We start from the raw sequence: 14763 nt of genomic DNA on the forward strand, positions 1-14763 counted from the left end.
CAAGCCCAGGGTTTTGAACCGGCAACCTCAGTGTTTCCAGGTTGACGCTTTATCCACTGCGCCACCACAGGTCAGGCAGCACTATGGTCTCTTAAGAGCAGAGTGGCTCCCCATGAAGAGGACAATGGTTTCTCCCTGGCCTCTCCCTCTTTGCCCTCAGCCCCATTCTGCAGTCTGGAACCTCTTAGAGGAGCAGACAGGTTATAGAGGGACCCTGAGCACAACCTGCTGCCTTCTCCAAGTAGCTGGGCCCTTTCCAAGGTGGTTTATGGCCTTTGGTGCTTGTGGCAATAAACAGACCTTCATGTTCTAGGTGCTTGTGGACATTTCAGTGGACACAGACTCATCTGTGTCAGGATTCAAGTGACTGGCACAGTGTGGAGGGCACAGAAAGGATGCCTGCCTTTTCCTAGTATCTCGCTCCAAAGCCCAGCATGGCTATGGACACATGGGTGGTCCTGCCCAGGTCTCTGTCATTCAGACACTCAAGCCAGAGGAAAGGGTGTCACGGGAGACAAGGCTGTAAGGAGAGACCTGGAGCCTAGAGATGAGGACTGGACCCTGCCTTAGGAAAGTCCAGCCACGAAGGATGCTGGCACCGGTGGGCACAGTCGTTCTAGGCTGGGGGTACCGCCTGTGTGAAGGGTCAAGCCTGGAGAGCGGAGGCCCTCTGGCCTAGGGCGCAGGACACTGGGAGCCCCAAGAAGACGCCAGAACGGGGTGGGGTCCAACCAGCTGTCCAGGGCCAGAGCGCCAGGCGCGTTCTAGGGTTGACCCTGAGCAATGCGGAGCCGGGTCACGTGGATGGTTCGGGGCGCATGCACACCCCTCGCACCGGGCGCCTAGCCTGCAGCCCCACGGGGCGCGAGGAGCAGGGTGTCAGGCTGCGGTCGGACGCGGGCGCACCCCACTTCCCCTTTACCCCGCCTCCCAGAGTCCTGGCCTTAGTGTAATTTGCTGCGGGGTCCCGGCAGGGCCCTTCCCTTTCTGGGCCTCCATTTTCCCACGCCCGATGTCCCCGAGAGTCTAGGCTTTCGGTCCGGCACCGCCCGGAGCCCACAGGCGGACACACAGGGTTAGGCAAGCGGCCGGGAGTCTGCGGCACGCCCTCCCCTCCCCGCCCCCCCCTCCCCGCAGCGGGAGCGCGGACGCGCACGGGCGCGCTCGCACCTGGCCGCCACCGGGAGCGAGGTTGGACGGGCGGGGTTTAGAAGCCCCGCCTCACACCACGCCCCTTCCCCGTCGGGCCAATCAAATGGGGCGATCGGCCCCGTGCGGGCGACGCGCTGGGGGCGGGGCCTGCAGGGGCTGAGGAGAGAGCCCGCGGGCGGGCAGGCGGCGCGCGGAGGTTGGGCGGAGGCGGAGGCGGTAGTGGCGGCGGCGGCAGGTCGTGGGACAGCGACGCAGCGCGTCGGCGGCCGCAACAGGCCGGCCAAGCTCCGCAGCTCGCCTTGCCGCAGCCGCCGCCTTGCTGCTGAGGACCCGAGAGCGCGGCGCCGGTGCACGGCCTGCGAGGGCGTCCGGAGCGGCGGGCGCGGCGCCGAGCGTCCTGTCAGGCGGCTGAGGACGTCGCGGACCCGCGTCGCGATGATGCCGGTGGGTGCGGGCGGCGGCGGCGGCTTCCTTCGTGGGCAGCCAGCCAAGCCCCCTTCCTCCCGCGCTCCCCGACCCAGGCTCCGCGCGAGGCCGGCCGATCGGCCGGCCGGGCGGGGAAGGAAGTGGCCTGCGGGCCCCGCGACCCCCAGGCGGGCAGGTGGGGGCGCGCCGGGCTGCCAGCACGGGGCCGGGCGTCGGTGGCCGGCGGTCCGAGGGCGGGGACCCGGGCTGGCACCCCCTGGGCCGCGGCTTTTCCTGCCCGCGAGGGACGCCGGCGGTGAAACCGGAGCCCGTCATTTTCCGTCCGTCCGTCCGTCCCGGCGCGTGGCGCCCGCCCAGCCCCGGGGCTCGCGGCGCCGCCGGCGGAGATTGGCTGGGTTCGCAGCCCCGTCGCCGGGGCGTGGGTACCCCCGTGCGGTGTCTCCGCGCTGGCGTCCGGCCCCGAGAACGCGGGGTGGGGGTGGGGGACGGGTTCGCAGGGCCCGTGTCTGCTGTCGGGGTTTTTTGCTTTCGGGCCGCTGTCACCGGGCTGCGGAGGTGGAGCCAGGTGCGCGTGCGGTGGCGCCGCCTTTGTCCTGCCCTCGGGGACGCGGGGCTGGACACGACCCTGGCTGCCGTGACCGCGTCCCCTTACCTGTCTCTGCATAGCCCGTGGGCTGCTGGAGGGGGGGGGGGCAGAGGTCATGACGGGGGCACCCGGAGCGGCCGCCTGGCTTCCTAAGCGCCTGAAGTGGAATTCTCAAACACGTTTCTAGTCAAGTCACAACCCAGTCATTCCCTTCATCTGCAGTGCCGGCGTTGAAAACCTCAGGCATTTTTGTGCTTGAACACGGTTTTTCTGCTGTGCAGCGCCCCCCCCCCCCGACCTTTTAGATTAGATTCACACCACCCCCCCCCGCCCGTCTTTCAAGTCATTTCCTCTTTGGATAATCTCTTCTCCCCTTCTTGAACTGATTCCGAGACGTCCTGTTGGCAGCGTCTTAAGGTTTGACCTGGTTGATCCTTAGATCCTTCCTTGGATCCGGGAGCGTGTTGTGTTTCCAAACGTTGGGTTATCGATGAATGAATGTCTTGTAATGGAAGGAGAATTGGATGGGCATCAGAAGGTTCAGAGTCAGGTACTGGTTCTGCTACTTTTCAAGCTATGTGACCTTGAACAAGTCAAGGCCTCCCAGCCAGGAATTTAGTAAGGATGAAGACATAACCAGTGTCCGTGGGCTGTCTTCTACAATCACAAAGGATGATGTGTTCAAAAGCACTTGTCAGACAGAATGCCCTGCAAATATTTATTATTGTTAATGGGGCTCTGCATTGTCAATGTCTAATTTTAACCTCCGCAAGATAAGGTACTTGGAAACTGCTCCTCCCTGATTTCTCTCTGGCTGAATTTGGAAAAGGCATCATGGTGTGTTGGAATTTTTTTTTTTTTTTTTTGGTGAGTTGGAATTTTGAAAGCAGTTTTAGTTAGACCTGTTAAAAGTGATGCATTAACACTATAATAACATAGAAGACTGCCAACTGTTGACTGATTTCATTATTGGTATAATGTTTAATTCTAAATACCCTGTTTAAAAAAAACTATTTGATTTATATGTTTCACATGGTACATTCAGACATTTTACTTCAATTTTACAAGGTTAGAGTTTCTCCTCTCTGCCTCACCAGGTTTCCTTGTTAAAGAAGTTTGCTTAGCTAGCATTTGGGAAGGTTCATCACCATACTCAAAATAATCAAATACTGCTTTAAAAAAGACCAGATAGGTCTGTTAACTATTTAAAACACGCTGCTTTTGTTTTTAAAATGCCTTCTAAAAACAGATGGTATTTCTCTTAGTCCCTCTGTGTGGCCTTTAACTTAGTATTTCCTTCTGGATCCCTAAAAATACGACTTGTAGGAGTGAGTTCTTCCTCTGTGAACACAGTTGGGGTTGATTGTAAATTTAATAGAAGTTTTGATAACGCGATTCTCACTTGACACTATCTTTTTTTTATTTTTTATTCATTTTAGAGAGGAGAGAGAGAGAGGAGAGAGAGAGAAAGGGGGGAGGAGCAGGAAGCATCAACTCCCATATGTGCCTTGACCAGGCAAGCCCAGGGTTTCGAACCGGCAACCTCAGCATTTCCAGGTCGATGCTTTATCCACTGCGCCACCACAGGTCAGGCCACTTGACACTATCTTAAAACTGCAAGATACAGATAAGATTTTCTTCCTTTATTTTGTAGTTCAGTGGTAGTCAACCTGGTCCCTACCGCCCACTAGTGGGCGTTTCAGCTTTCATGATGGGCGGTAGCAGAGCAACCAAAGTATAAATAAAAAGATAGATTTAACTATGGTAAGTTGTTTTATAAAGATTTATTCTGCCAAACTTAGCGAAAATCCGACATAAAGTACTTGGTAAGTAATTATTATTATATGCTTTAACGTGCTGTAACTCTGCTTTATAAATTTTATTAAGTAAAGTTACTTCCCTACTTTATAAATCACCATTACTGTGGTACCGGTGGGCAGTTAGAAAATTTTACTACTAACAGAGATACAAAAGTGAGTGATAGGTATAAAAAGGTTGACTGCCCCTGGTGTAGTTGGTGTTCATCATCAAAGTGAGATTAGGTTCATATTTTGCATAGTTTGTAGAGAGTGGCACCTCCAATTGGAATGCAATGTTAGCCACATGAACGCAATTTAAAATTTTCTAGTAACTACATTAAAAGGATATTTTAAAGTAATATTTATTATAAACTCATTATATCAAAAACACTAATTTCAGAAGGTAATCAATACAAGACATTAACTACTGCAACACTTCTCTTTATACTACATCATTGAAATCTGGTGTGACTCTAGTATGACTGGGTGAAGTTTTACACTTCACAGCCCATCTCGGTTCAGACCAGCACATTTCTGTTGCTCGGTAGCCACGTGTTTAGCTCCCACTTAGGGCAACACAGGTTTAGATTATATTTCAATTAATTTATTTGAGAATTGGCAATTTGTGTGTACTGGCTATGGTGACTTTGAATTGATCAGATGGTTCACTGCAGCACCCCCTCTCTCAGCTGTTGGAAATTGATGGGAAAGTATCTATGTTCTCATCTGACATAGTCTTTGTGGAAGTCTTCAGTTTGCCTATTACATAGAGTTCCATGACTGTCTACTTTTAAACAAAGTTATGTTTTGGAATTCTCACTTGTCAAAATAGTTTTGCATGCTAGCATCTGTAGTTATTCATCTTTTTGTCAGGATGACATTTAAAAATGCTTTCTCAAGAAACAAATGGGCTGTATTTTTTTTTCCTTTTCTTTCTTTTTTTTTTTTTGTATTTTTCTGAAGTTGGAAATGGGGAGGCAGTCAGACAGACTCCCGCATGCACCTGACAGGGATCCACCCGGCATGCCCACCAGGGGGCAATGCTCTGCCCATCTGGGGCGTCGCTCTGCCTTAATCAGCCATTCTAGCACCTGAGGCAGAGGCCACGGAGCCATCCTCAGCGCCCGGGCAAACTTTGCTCCAATGGAGCCTTGGCTGCGGGAGGAGAAGCGAGAGAGACGGAGAGGAAGGAGAGGGAGAGGGGTGGAAAAGCAGATGGGTGCTTCTCCTGTGTGCCCTGGGTGGGAATCGAACCTGGGACTCCCGCATGCCAGGCCGACGCTCTACCACTGAGCCAACCAGCCAGGGCCCAAGTGGGCTGTATTTTAAAGATTATTTGTTGGCTTGTCCCCAAGATCCAGACCTGAAAACATTTAGGCTATGCCTAAGCAACTTTGATAGAATTAAGAATTTTAATTAAAATAGCCTGATTCAGAGCATAAAAGGATGAAAACTGTCTTCATCACTAGTCAGCATCATTTTTTTTGAAAAAGAGCGAACATTTATCAGCTGGTAAAACTTTCTGTGCCTAGGTGGAAGGTATCTGGGGAATGGCACTAAAGATACTTTTTCCTCTTCCAAAGGAATGTGAACTTGAGTAAAGGAAGTCATATGGCTCTGAAATGTCTTCTTACTCTGGTGGTAGTGTTTGATAATGTTTGATAAGCAGTGGGACTCCTTCCCTCCGGGAGATACCACACAATGTGACTAGCTGATTCCACTCATTTCTGTTTTAGGAGCCCTTTTAGCATATGTACTGTAGATTATGGGTTATATTACCTTGTGCTTAAATATTTAATTCTCGTTAAACCACTTATTTTAGGTATTCGTTATCTTAACCATATTGAAACATTTGAAGGTATTGGAATAGGTCTTTTTCTTTATATACCATTGGCTGTCATGTAATTGATAAAACCAACTGGAAGTAGGGAGACTTAGCTTCTAGTCCTCTCTTGTTAGTAACTGTGTGACCTTTAGACTTAACACTCTTTGGGCCTCAGTTTCTTCTCTGTAAAATGAGTTAGTCCTGGTGATTACCAGATGGTTATGGTTAGTCCCAAACTTGATATATAGCAGGTACTTTCAGGAAGGTCAATAATATTACTATTGGCTACATCTAAGGTTGAGGTAACCTGACATACCTTGTTTTGGCAGCTTTTTTAGTAAACTGCCCAAGTATATTTGTATGATAGAGTAGATAGGAAGAGCTCAGTAGATGTTCACTATTACTGTTAATTAATAATTAAGTCACTTGAGCTTGACCTGTGGTGGCACAGCAGATAAAGTGTCGACCTGTAATGCTGAGGTCACTGGTTCAATACCCCAAACTTGCCCAGTCAACGCACACGAGAAGCCAACTTCTATGAGTTGGTGCTTCCTATTCCTCCCCGCACCTTTCTCTCTCTCTCTATCCTCTTTCTAAAATCAATAAATAAAATCTTTAAAAAAAATAAGTCACTTGATAGGCTTGAATTTATAGCCTAATTCAGTAAACAGAAAGCAAAGACAAAGTTTTTTGAACTCTATTTAAAAAATTTTTTTTTCTATTAGTTTGAGGAGAGAGGAAGAAGGAGGAGAAAGAAGCATCAACTCGTTGTTCCACTTAGTTCTGTTTAATTGTACACTCATTGGTTGCTTCTCATATGTGCCCTGACTGGGGATAGAACCCACAACCTCAGCCTGCTGGGATGACGCTCTATCCACGGAGACACCCAGGGCTAATCTAACTTTTTAAAGTTATTTATTGATTTGGGGGAGGGAGACACATTGATTTGTTCTTCCACTTATTTATGCATTCATGGGTTGATTTAAAATTTTTTTTATTTATTTATTTTTTGTGATAGAGACAAGCAGAGAGAGGGACAGACAGGAAGAGAGAGATGAGAAGCATCAATTCTTCGTTGCAGTATCTTAGTTGTTCGTTGATTGCTTTTTCTTATGTGCCTTGACCAGGGTGCTACAGCAAACAGAGTGACCCTTGCTCACGCCAGAGACCTTGGGCTCAAGCTGGTGAGCCTTGCTTAAACCAGATGAGCCCGCTCTCAAGCTGGTGACCTTGGGGTTTCGAACCTGGGTCCTCTGCTTCCCAGTCCGACACTCTATCCTCTGTGCCACTGCCTGGTCTGATTTTTTTTTTTTAATTGATCTTAGAGGGAGAGAAAGAGAATTATTCATTTGTTGTTCTACTTGTGCGTTTATTGGTTGCTTCCTGTATGTGCCCTGACCAGAATCAAACCTACAACCTTAGTGTTTCCAGACAATGAGCTAACTGAGCTAACCGGCCAGGGGCCATTGGTTGTTTCTTGTATGTGCCCTAACTGGAGATTGAACCCACAGCCATGGCATATTGGAACGATGCTCTAACAGACTGAGCTACCTGGCCAGCGTAAAACTCTTAAATTTTTTAAAACAAAAATTATAGACATAATATTACCATTTAAAATAATAAAACTATTTCTTTTTTTTTTTTTTCATTTTTCTGAAGCTTGGAAACAGGGAGAGACAGTCAGACAGACTCCCGCATGCGCCCGACCGGGATCCACCTGGCACGCCCACCAGGGGCGACGCTCTGCCCACCAGGGGGCGATGCTCTGCCCATCCTGGGCGTCGCCATGTTGCGACCAGAGCCACTCTAGCGCCTGAGGCATAGGCCACAGAGCCATCCCCAGCGCCCGGGCCATCTTTGCTCCAATGGAGCCTTGGCTGCGGGAGGGGAAGAGAGAGACAGAGAGGAAAGCGCGGCGGAGGGGTGGAGAAGCAAATGGGCGCTTCTCCTGTGTGCCCTGGCCGGGAATCGAACCCGGGTCCTCCGCACGCTAGGCCGACGCTCTACCGCTGAGCCAACCGGCCAGGGCTTAATAAAACTATTTCTAACCTTTGGATTGCCCAAAAATTCATAAAAGGTAAAGCAAAGCCTTGATCATACAAAGATGTGTATATTAAAGCTCTTATTAGTTTTATTGAACTTAAAAGTGGTCTACGTGGAGAACTCTTCTAAAGGCTACAATATTAAGTACAGCCATAAAGTTTTACAGCTATTTAACTTCCTACAATCCAATTTAGTAATAGTAAGAGCTCAGTGAATGGTATTTGTCATGTATGCTAAGGCACTGGGTCATCGGTTTGTGGTGATGTTTTTATTTTTATGAAGAACTGAGGCTCAAGAGGTAAGGCAACTTGCTTAAGGTCCCCTAGCTAGTTGCTGGTAGGTAAAACAAGGTTTGAAAACGAATTGTCTCAAAAGGCTTTGCTTCTAGCCTTTATGTCAGTCACTTACGGGAGTTTGCTGTAGTCAAGGCATTTTGCTAGAGGTGCTAGTAAATGAGTTTGGCTAAATTTTCCCCCTTGTGCTCAGCTCAAATGAAGCTTACTATTTATTATTTATTTATTTATTTTGTATTTTTCTGAAGTTGAAAATGGGGAGGCAGTCAGACAGACTCCCGCATGCGCCCGACTGGGATCCACCCAGCATGCCCACCAGGGGGCGATGCTCTGCCCATCTGAGGCGTCGCTCTGTTGCAACCAGAGCCATTCTAGCGCCTGAGGCAGAGGCCACAGAGCCATCCTCAGCACCCAGGCCAACTTTGCTCCAGTGGAGCCTTGGCTGCGGGAGGGGAAGAGAGAGAGAGGAAGGAGAGGGGGAGGGGTGGAGAAGCCGATGGGCGCTTCTCCTGTGTGCCCTGGCTGGGAATCGAACCCCGGGACTCCTGCACGCCAGGCCGACGCTCTACCCCTGAGCCAACCGGCCAGGGCCAAGCTTACTATTTAAAAGAATACCAAGGTGAATTGTTTTCATGAAAAGTGATAGCTTTCACCATCGTAAGGGACAGATCTGTTTAAAAAAATTTTTTTTTAATTAATTGATTTGAGAGAGAGAGAAGAGAGAGACATCCATTTGTTGTTCCAGTTATTTACACATCTATGGTTTGATCCTTGTATGTGCCCTGATGGGGGATCGAACCTGCAACCTTGGAGTATTGGGTGACAACTCTGATGTTGTGGAGGGGGTTTTTGTTTTTTTAAATTTTATTCATGTTAGAAGAGAGCGGGAGAAAAGAGGTGAGTGAGGAGCGGGGAAGCATCAACTCAGAGTTGTTATTTCTTATATATGCCTTGACCGAGCAAGCCTGGGGTTTCAAACTGGTGACCTCAAGATTCCAGGTCAACATTTTATCCACTGTGCCACCACAGGTCAGGTGGGGGACAACTCTGTTTTAAATGTAAATATGTTAAACGTATCTTTTTTTTCTTTCTCTCAGTGTCCTACTGTGAACAGTCTGTGACTCTATGCCATATATGCTTAAGAGTTACTTAGGATTTTTACCGGATAGAAACTAAAAATATCACCTGGTTATTGTATTAAAGTTATATAACTGGTTGGTAGTATGCATTTTTGTGTGTGTTTGCACAGATGGGCAATAGTTTCTCAGTAAAAGTTTGGTGGGATTGCTGCCTCGAAGTGCTATTGCCATAGTTATTTCACAAACCGTGGTTCTAGGCAAAATGAAGGAAAGGAGGTGATCAAGTTCTACTCTGACACTTTCTTGGCTTGATTGCTTTGTTTTATTTCTCTGCAAAGATAGATGTATGACAGTTATTCATACTAACCGGTAAGTAAAACCTGTTACTGGATTTTGTAAAATAACCTTTGCATTTGGCATCATGCAGGATAATAAAAAGACTGGAAAAAAGAGGTAGTTTTTTGTTTGTTTATTTTTTAATGAGGTAGTTTTGATTAAAGTTAGTAAATGGCATTCGAAATATTAAGTTTACAGTTCAGTACACAATCTTACTAGTGGCACTGTTAGTGTATCTTGAGCACATGCTAACTGAAGTTTGGGCAGAATCATGATTTATAACTTGTTGTGATTGTAATCATAGCTCAAGTAAATGCAAAGGCCCTGTGGTAGGAGCATTCCCAGCATACTGGAGAAACACAAGGAAGCCTGTGTTGCTGGAGCAGACGTACTATGTGAGGAGGAGAATGAAGGGATGCAGTTGGAAAGGGGATGGTATTGGGGGGATGGTACAGGACCCTGCAGGGCCTTTTAGGCTAGTAAAGACAAAGGACAGGGAGAGAAATTTCTACTGGAAGAAAGGAAACACAGGGGTTTACTTACTGTATTATTTGTAGGGACGAGTTGTAGGCATTGCCTAGGTGACCTCACTGTAGCAAGTAAGAGTCAGTGGGCTTAATTGTGGATTCTAGCATCACCACTTATTGGCTCTCTGACCATGGGTAAAGTTGGTTCCTTGTCTCTAAGCTGAGAATAATAAAGGTAACCTTACAGGGTTGTTAGGGTCATCAGATGAATTATTACAGGCAAACGTACATGTTGAGTCGTAAATGGTCAGCATGTATTAGTTATTTGTAATAAGTTTTGTTTCCTCTGAAAAACTTTCATGGTCTTTCCCTTGGCCAAACCCACCAACAGTCATTCAACCTGGTGTGTATTACTATTTTTAAAAACTATGTAACTCACATACCATAAAATGCACCTTTTAATGTGTTACTCAGCAGTTTTGTTGCTAATTTCAGAATATTTTGCCTGGTGCATCTTTGCAGTACTTGGTATAGTTGCAGCCTTTTTTTTTCCTTTTAATTTTTTCATTGATTTGATAAGGGCGAAGAGGGAATGTGGGGTAGAGAGAGAGAGAGAGAGAGAGAGAAGCATCAACTGTTGTTCCTCTTAGTTGTGAACTCATTGGCTTATGCTTTTATATGCTCTCACCAGGGATTGAACCCGTGATTTTGGCATGCCGAGATGATACTCCATCCACTGAACCACCTGGCCAGGGTCCATAGTTTCAGTTTTAAATGTTTGTGTGACTGATTGATTAATGTCTATTTCTTGTCCCTACTATATGTTTTATGAGGGCAAGAGCTATCTCCTTTTATTTGCTATACAACCAGTGCCTGTCCCAATGATTGGCCACATAGTTGGTGTTCAGTGATGATTTGTTGAATGAAAGAAGATATGATATGGAAAGTAGTGTTGAACCTAGTTATGAAGAGGGTGTGTGTGTGTGTACGCATGCATGCTGGAACACGGTTTGCATTTGATCCTGTGGGTGATCAGAAACCACCAAACATTTTTTAAGAAGTGGAGTATACCACCAGATTTGTATTATAGAGAATTCTGGCACCAGGGTAGGATAAACTGCAGAGTAGGGAGATGAAAAAGAACCAGGACAAGTGGTTAGGAGACCAATTGGTGCAGGCCTGACTTGACCTGAAGGAAAAGAGAAGATCGGTCAAAGGAAGTAATGTAGATCTGATGGCGTGAGTGAGTGTGCGTGCAAGTAAGTGTGATTGGTTGCATGCGTGCGTGCATGTTAGTGTGTGTATTCACATGTAAACGTGTTTGTGATTGAAAGAGAGGGAGGAAGGAAGTGCAGTGGCTGGATTTGAGGATAAGAAGTTTATTGCTTCCCCAGCCAGGCTTGTTTTTCCTCTAACTGAGAGAACACTTGAGAAGGAATAGATGTAGAGGGCTCTGTGGAGAAGAATGAGTTTTATTTTGGCTGTGTTGAGCTTGGGATACCTGCTAGATCCAGAAAGACATTACGCTTAAATCTTAATCTTAAATCTTTACTTAAATATAGTAAATAAAAAAAATGTTTGCAGTTTTATTAAGTGGGTTGTTTTTATTTTTAATGTGTTTTTGGCATTTTAGATTGCTTCCTGCCATCTGTGGCATACCACACAAGTCATCTTTTGTACTGGTCTGTTTGCCTACGAGCCCCACCCTCAGCCCCCACTGGCCTGGGCGTCCCCCAGCTTTGTCCTCCCAGCACCGGGTGCAGTGTATAAGTATGCATACTTTTTATAGCAGTGTAATCTCTTTCTCTGCCTTGACAGTCTGTGTTCTGCTTTTAACTCTGTTACATATATATTTCTGTCTAATGGCTGTTTTGAAAGTAATATCAGTAAATAAGTTAACCTCACAAGTGGTGTAAGTATAGAAAGATTTTTGTGATAGAACTAGAAAAGAGAAGTGAAGTTTGGTGAAAGTGTGAAGAAAGTAAATAAAATTAGACAATTTCAGCATTAACAGAAAAAAATAGAAACCTCTAGGAACAAAGTATTTTGTGACAGGAAATAAAAACGTGAAATGGTATATAGTATGTCGTCATCAGCTCAGAATCTAGAGCCAAAACTGCCTGACTTCAAATTCTAGCTTCTGCATTTACTAGCTCTGTTACTGTGGACAAATTATTTAGCCTCTTTGTGTCTTATTTTCCTCTTTAAAAGGAGTTTAATAACAGTGTATTTCTAAAGGTTGTTGTGCAGATCATCAAGTGCTTAGAGCATTCTATTAAAATGCATAATAAGCACCCAATAAATGTTTGCTCTTCTTGAGTTCTGTCCAGCAACCAGAAGGCTTCCTGGTGGACAGGATTCTGTTGGAAAAGATGGTCAGTGCACTTCACCTACTGAAGTCACACTTACATTCTTCATGCGGAGAGAGCCTGGTGGTGATGGCACATCTATCAGGTTAATAGGGTAGAGGGAATAAATATTATAGTTTGCTTTTCTTAGATGTGAAGGTTTACCTTCTCTTTCTAGTACCTTCTGTTACACAGACCACTGTTCTGAACCAGAATAAGTTGTGTATCCCTTATAGAATCACTCAGTGTTGTATCTGTGAGCTGAAAAGCTCCCCCCCTTCTGATCTCTACCTAGTGGATATCTTCTAGGCTACTTTGTACAAAATGCCCTTCCCTCCACTGTGCCTTATTTCTCCTCATAGTTTTATGTTCACCTGGCCTTTATTTGTGGAAGCAGGGCTTAGTTTTCTTTTCCACTGCGGGATCCCCCGTGCTTAAGACCTTGCCTGCTCTGGCGGGCATCCAGGAAGGAATTGTTCACTGAATGGCCTTCACCAGCATTGTGGGCACATCGTTTGAATGCTGCATTGGTGCCGGCTCTGGGCTCAGTTCCTGCCTGCAGTGAGCTCCCAGTGGGGAACAGTCACGTAAACAAAAACATGTCATTCTGAAAGATAAGGATTGCAAGTGTGACCAAATGCAAGGTTTAGTTGAGGTGCAGTGGTGTCAGGAGGCTTCTTGGGATGTCAGGAATTTTCACCGAGGAGGTGACACTGGAGTGGAATTTAGGAGGGTAAGGAAAAGGGGGTGGAAGTGATAGGGAAGGCTTTTAGGTAAAGTTTTAACCTGTGCCAGGCATGGTGGTCTGATTCGTGTGGGTGTTGAGGGAAGGTGCCAGATGAAGCAAAGGGGAGGGTGGGAAGGTAGGTGGAGGTCAGATTCTGAGGGCCGTCGGTGACTGGCATACGAGTTTTAACTTCATCCTGAGAAAGATATGAAACTCCTGAAGTTTGATTTTTAAATGGTGGTAAAATATAAAAAACAAAATATACCATTTACCTATGTTTAAGTGTACAGTGTTGTGGCATTAAGTACATTCATATTGCTCAGCAACCACCACCATCATCATCTCCATAATTGTCTTCTTTTTCTCACACTGAAAGCACTGTTGAAGGATTATAAGCTGAGTTGTGAATTGCTCCAGTCTAAAGTAAAGGTGGTGCTAGGTGTCTGCAGTCCATGAGAGGAATCTGTAAGTATAGTCGAGGTAGAAAAGAATCTCTGAGCAGTCAAAATGTTATTAAAAAATATACCATTGAAGCCAGTTTGTAGGAGAAGCACTTTAGCCCACACTTAACCTTGATTCTAACATGTTGTACAATTCTAATTTACCTAGCTTTTAAATCGTGATTTTCAACCTTTGTTTCTCAGGCACTCATAAACTAATTACTAAAGAAAAAGGGGCCCTGACCTCTTCTTCCTTAGTAACTAATTTATAATATTTGTGCCATAAGATGAAAATGGTTGTATTTAGTCAGGGGCACTGACCTTAGTAATTAGTGTGTGTTTGTGCCATGAAAAAAAAAGGTTGAAAATCACGGCCTCTGAGGTTGCTAGAGGGGTTTAGCTATGGGCAGACAGACTGCTTTAAACCATAGAAAGACAGCTTTAAGCATAACCTGAGGTTGTGGTCTATGGTCTGAGGGTGGGCAGCCTGACCTCAGTCAACACCAAAGATATCACAGTGACAAATTATACGCTGTGTGGTCAAGTTCCTCATGATGACAGAGTCAGTAAGGTCAGCAGCAGCTGGATACATTTTAGATGAGCTCTGTCCAATAGAAACATAATGTGAGTCACATGCAATTTTAAAATTAAAATTCCTAGTAGTCACATAAAAAGGGGGGGGGGAATAAAATTAATTTTAATAATGTTTTATTTAACTCACTATAGCCAAAATATTATTTAAACATGTAGATAATATTAAAACAGTGAGATATTTAAAAAAAATTTTTCATACTTAGCCTTTCTAATTCCACACTTTTACACATACAGCATGTCTCACTTTGAACTAGCCACACTTCAAATTCTCAATAGCTGTATGTGGCTACTGGCCATGTCATATGTACTATAAAGAACCTATAGCCTGACCAGGCGGTGGCGCAGTGGATAGAGCATCGGACTGGGATGCGGAGGACCCAGGTTCGAGACCCTGAGGTCATCAGCTTGAGTGCAGGCTCATCTGGTTTGAGCAAAAAAAAAAAAAAAGCTCATCAGCTTGGACCCAAGGTCGCTGGCTTGAGCAAGGGGTTACTTGGTCTGCTGTAGCTCCCCGGTCAAGGCACATATGAGAAAGCAATCAATGAACAACTAAAGTGCCACAATGAAAAACTGATGATTGATGCTTCTCTCTCCATTCCTATCTGTCTGTCCCTATCTATCCCTCTCTCTGACTCTCTCTCTTTCTCT

The 14763-nt window shown here is 45.9% G+C and overlaps 1 protein-coding gene across 4 annotated transcripts in view; it reads left to right on the plus strand.

The window, feature by feature from the left end:
- Nucleotides 1–1318: 1318 nt before the first annotated feature.
- Nucleotides 1319–14763, plus strand: part of PPP1R13B (protein phosphatase 1 regulatory subunit 13B) — a 90940-nt gene continuing 77495 nt past the window's right edge. For all 4 annotated transcript variants that reach the window (XM_066344532.1, XM_066344534.1, XM_066344533.1 and 1 more), the window contains exon 1: nucleotides 1319–1596. In XM_066344532.1, coding sequence (XP_066200629.1) covers nucleotides 1588–1596 — 9 coding nt within the window. In that variant the 5' untranslated portion in view covers nucleotides 1319–1587. The remainder of the gene's footprint in view (nucleotides 1597–14763) is intronic.

Source organism: Saccopteryx leptura, chromosome 6, assembly GCF_036850995.1.
Source record: "Saccopteryx leptura isolate mSacLep1 chromosome 6, mSacLep1_pri_phased_curated, whole genome shotgun sequence".
Taxonomy (NCBI): Eukaryota; Metazoa; Chordata; class Mammalia; order Chiroptera; family Emballonuridae; genus Saccopteryx; species Saccopteryx leptura.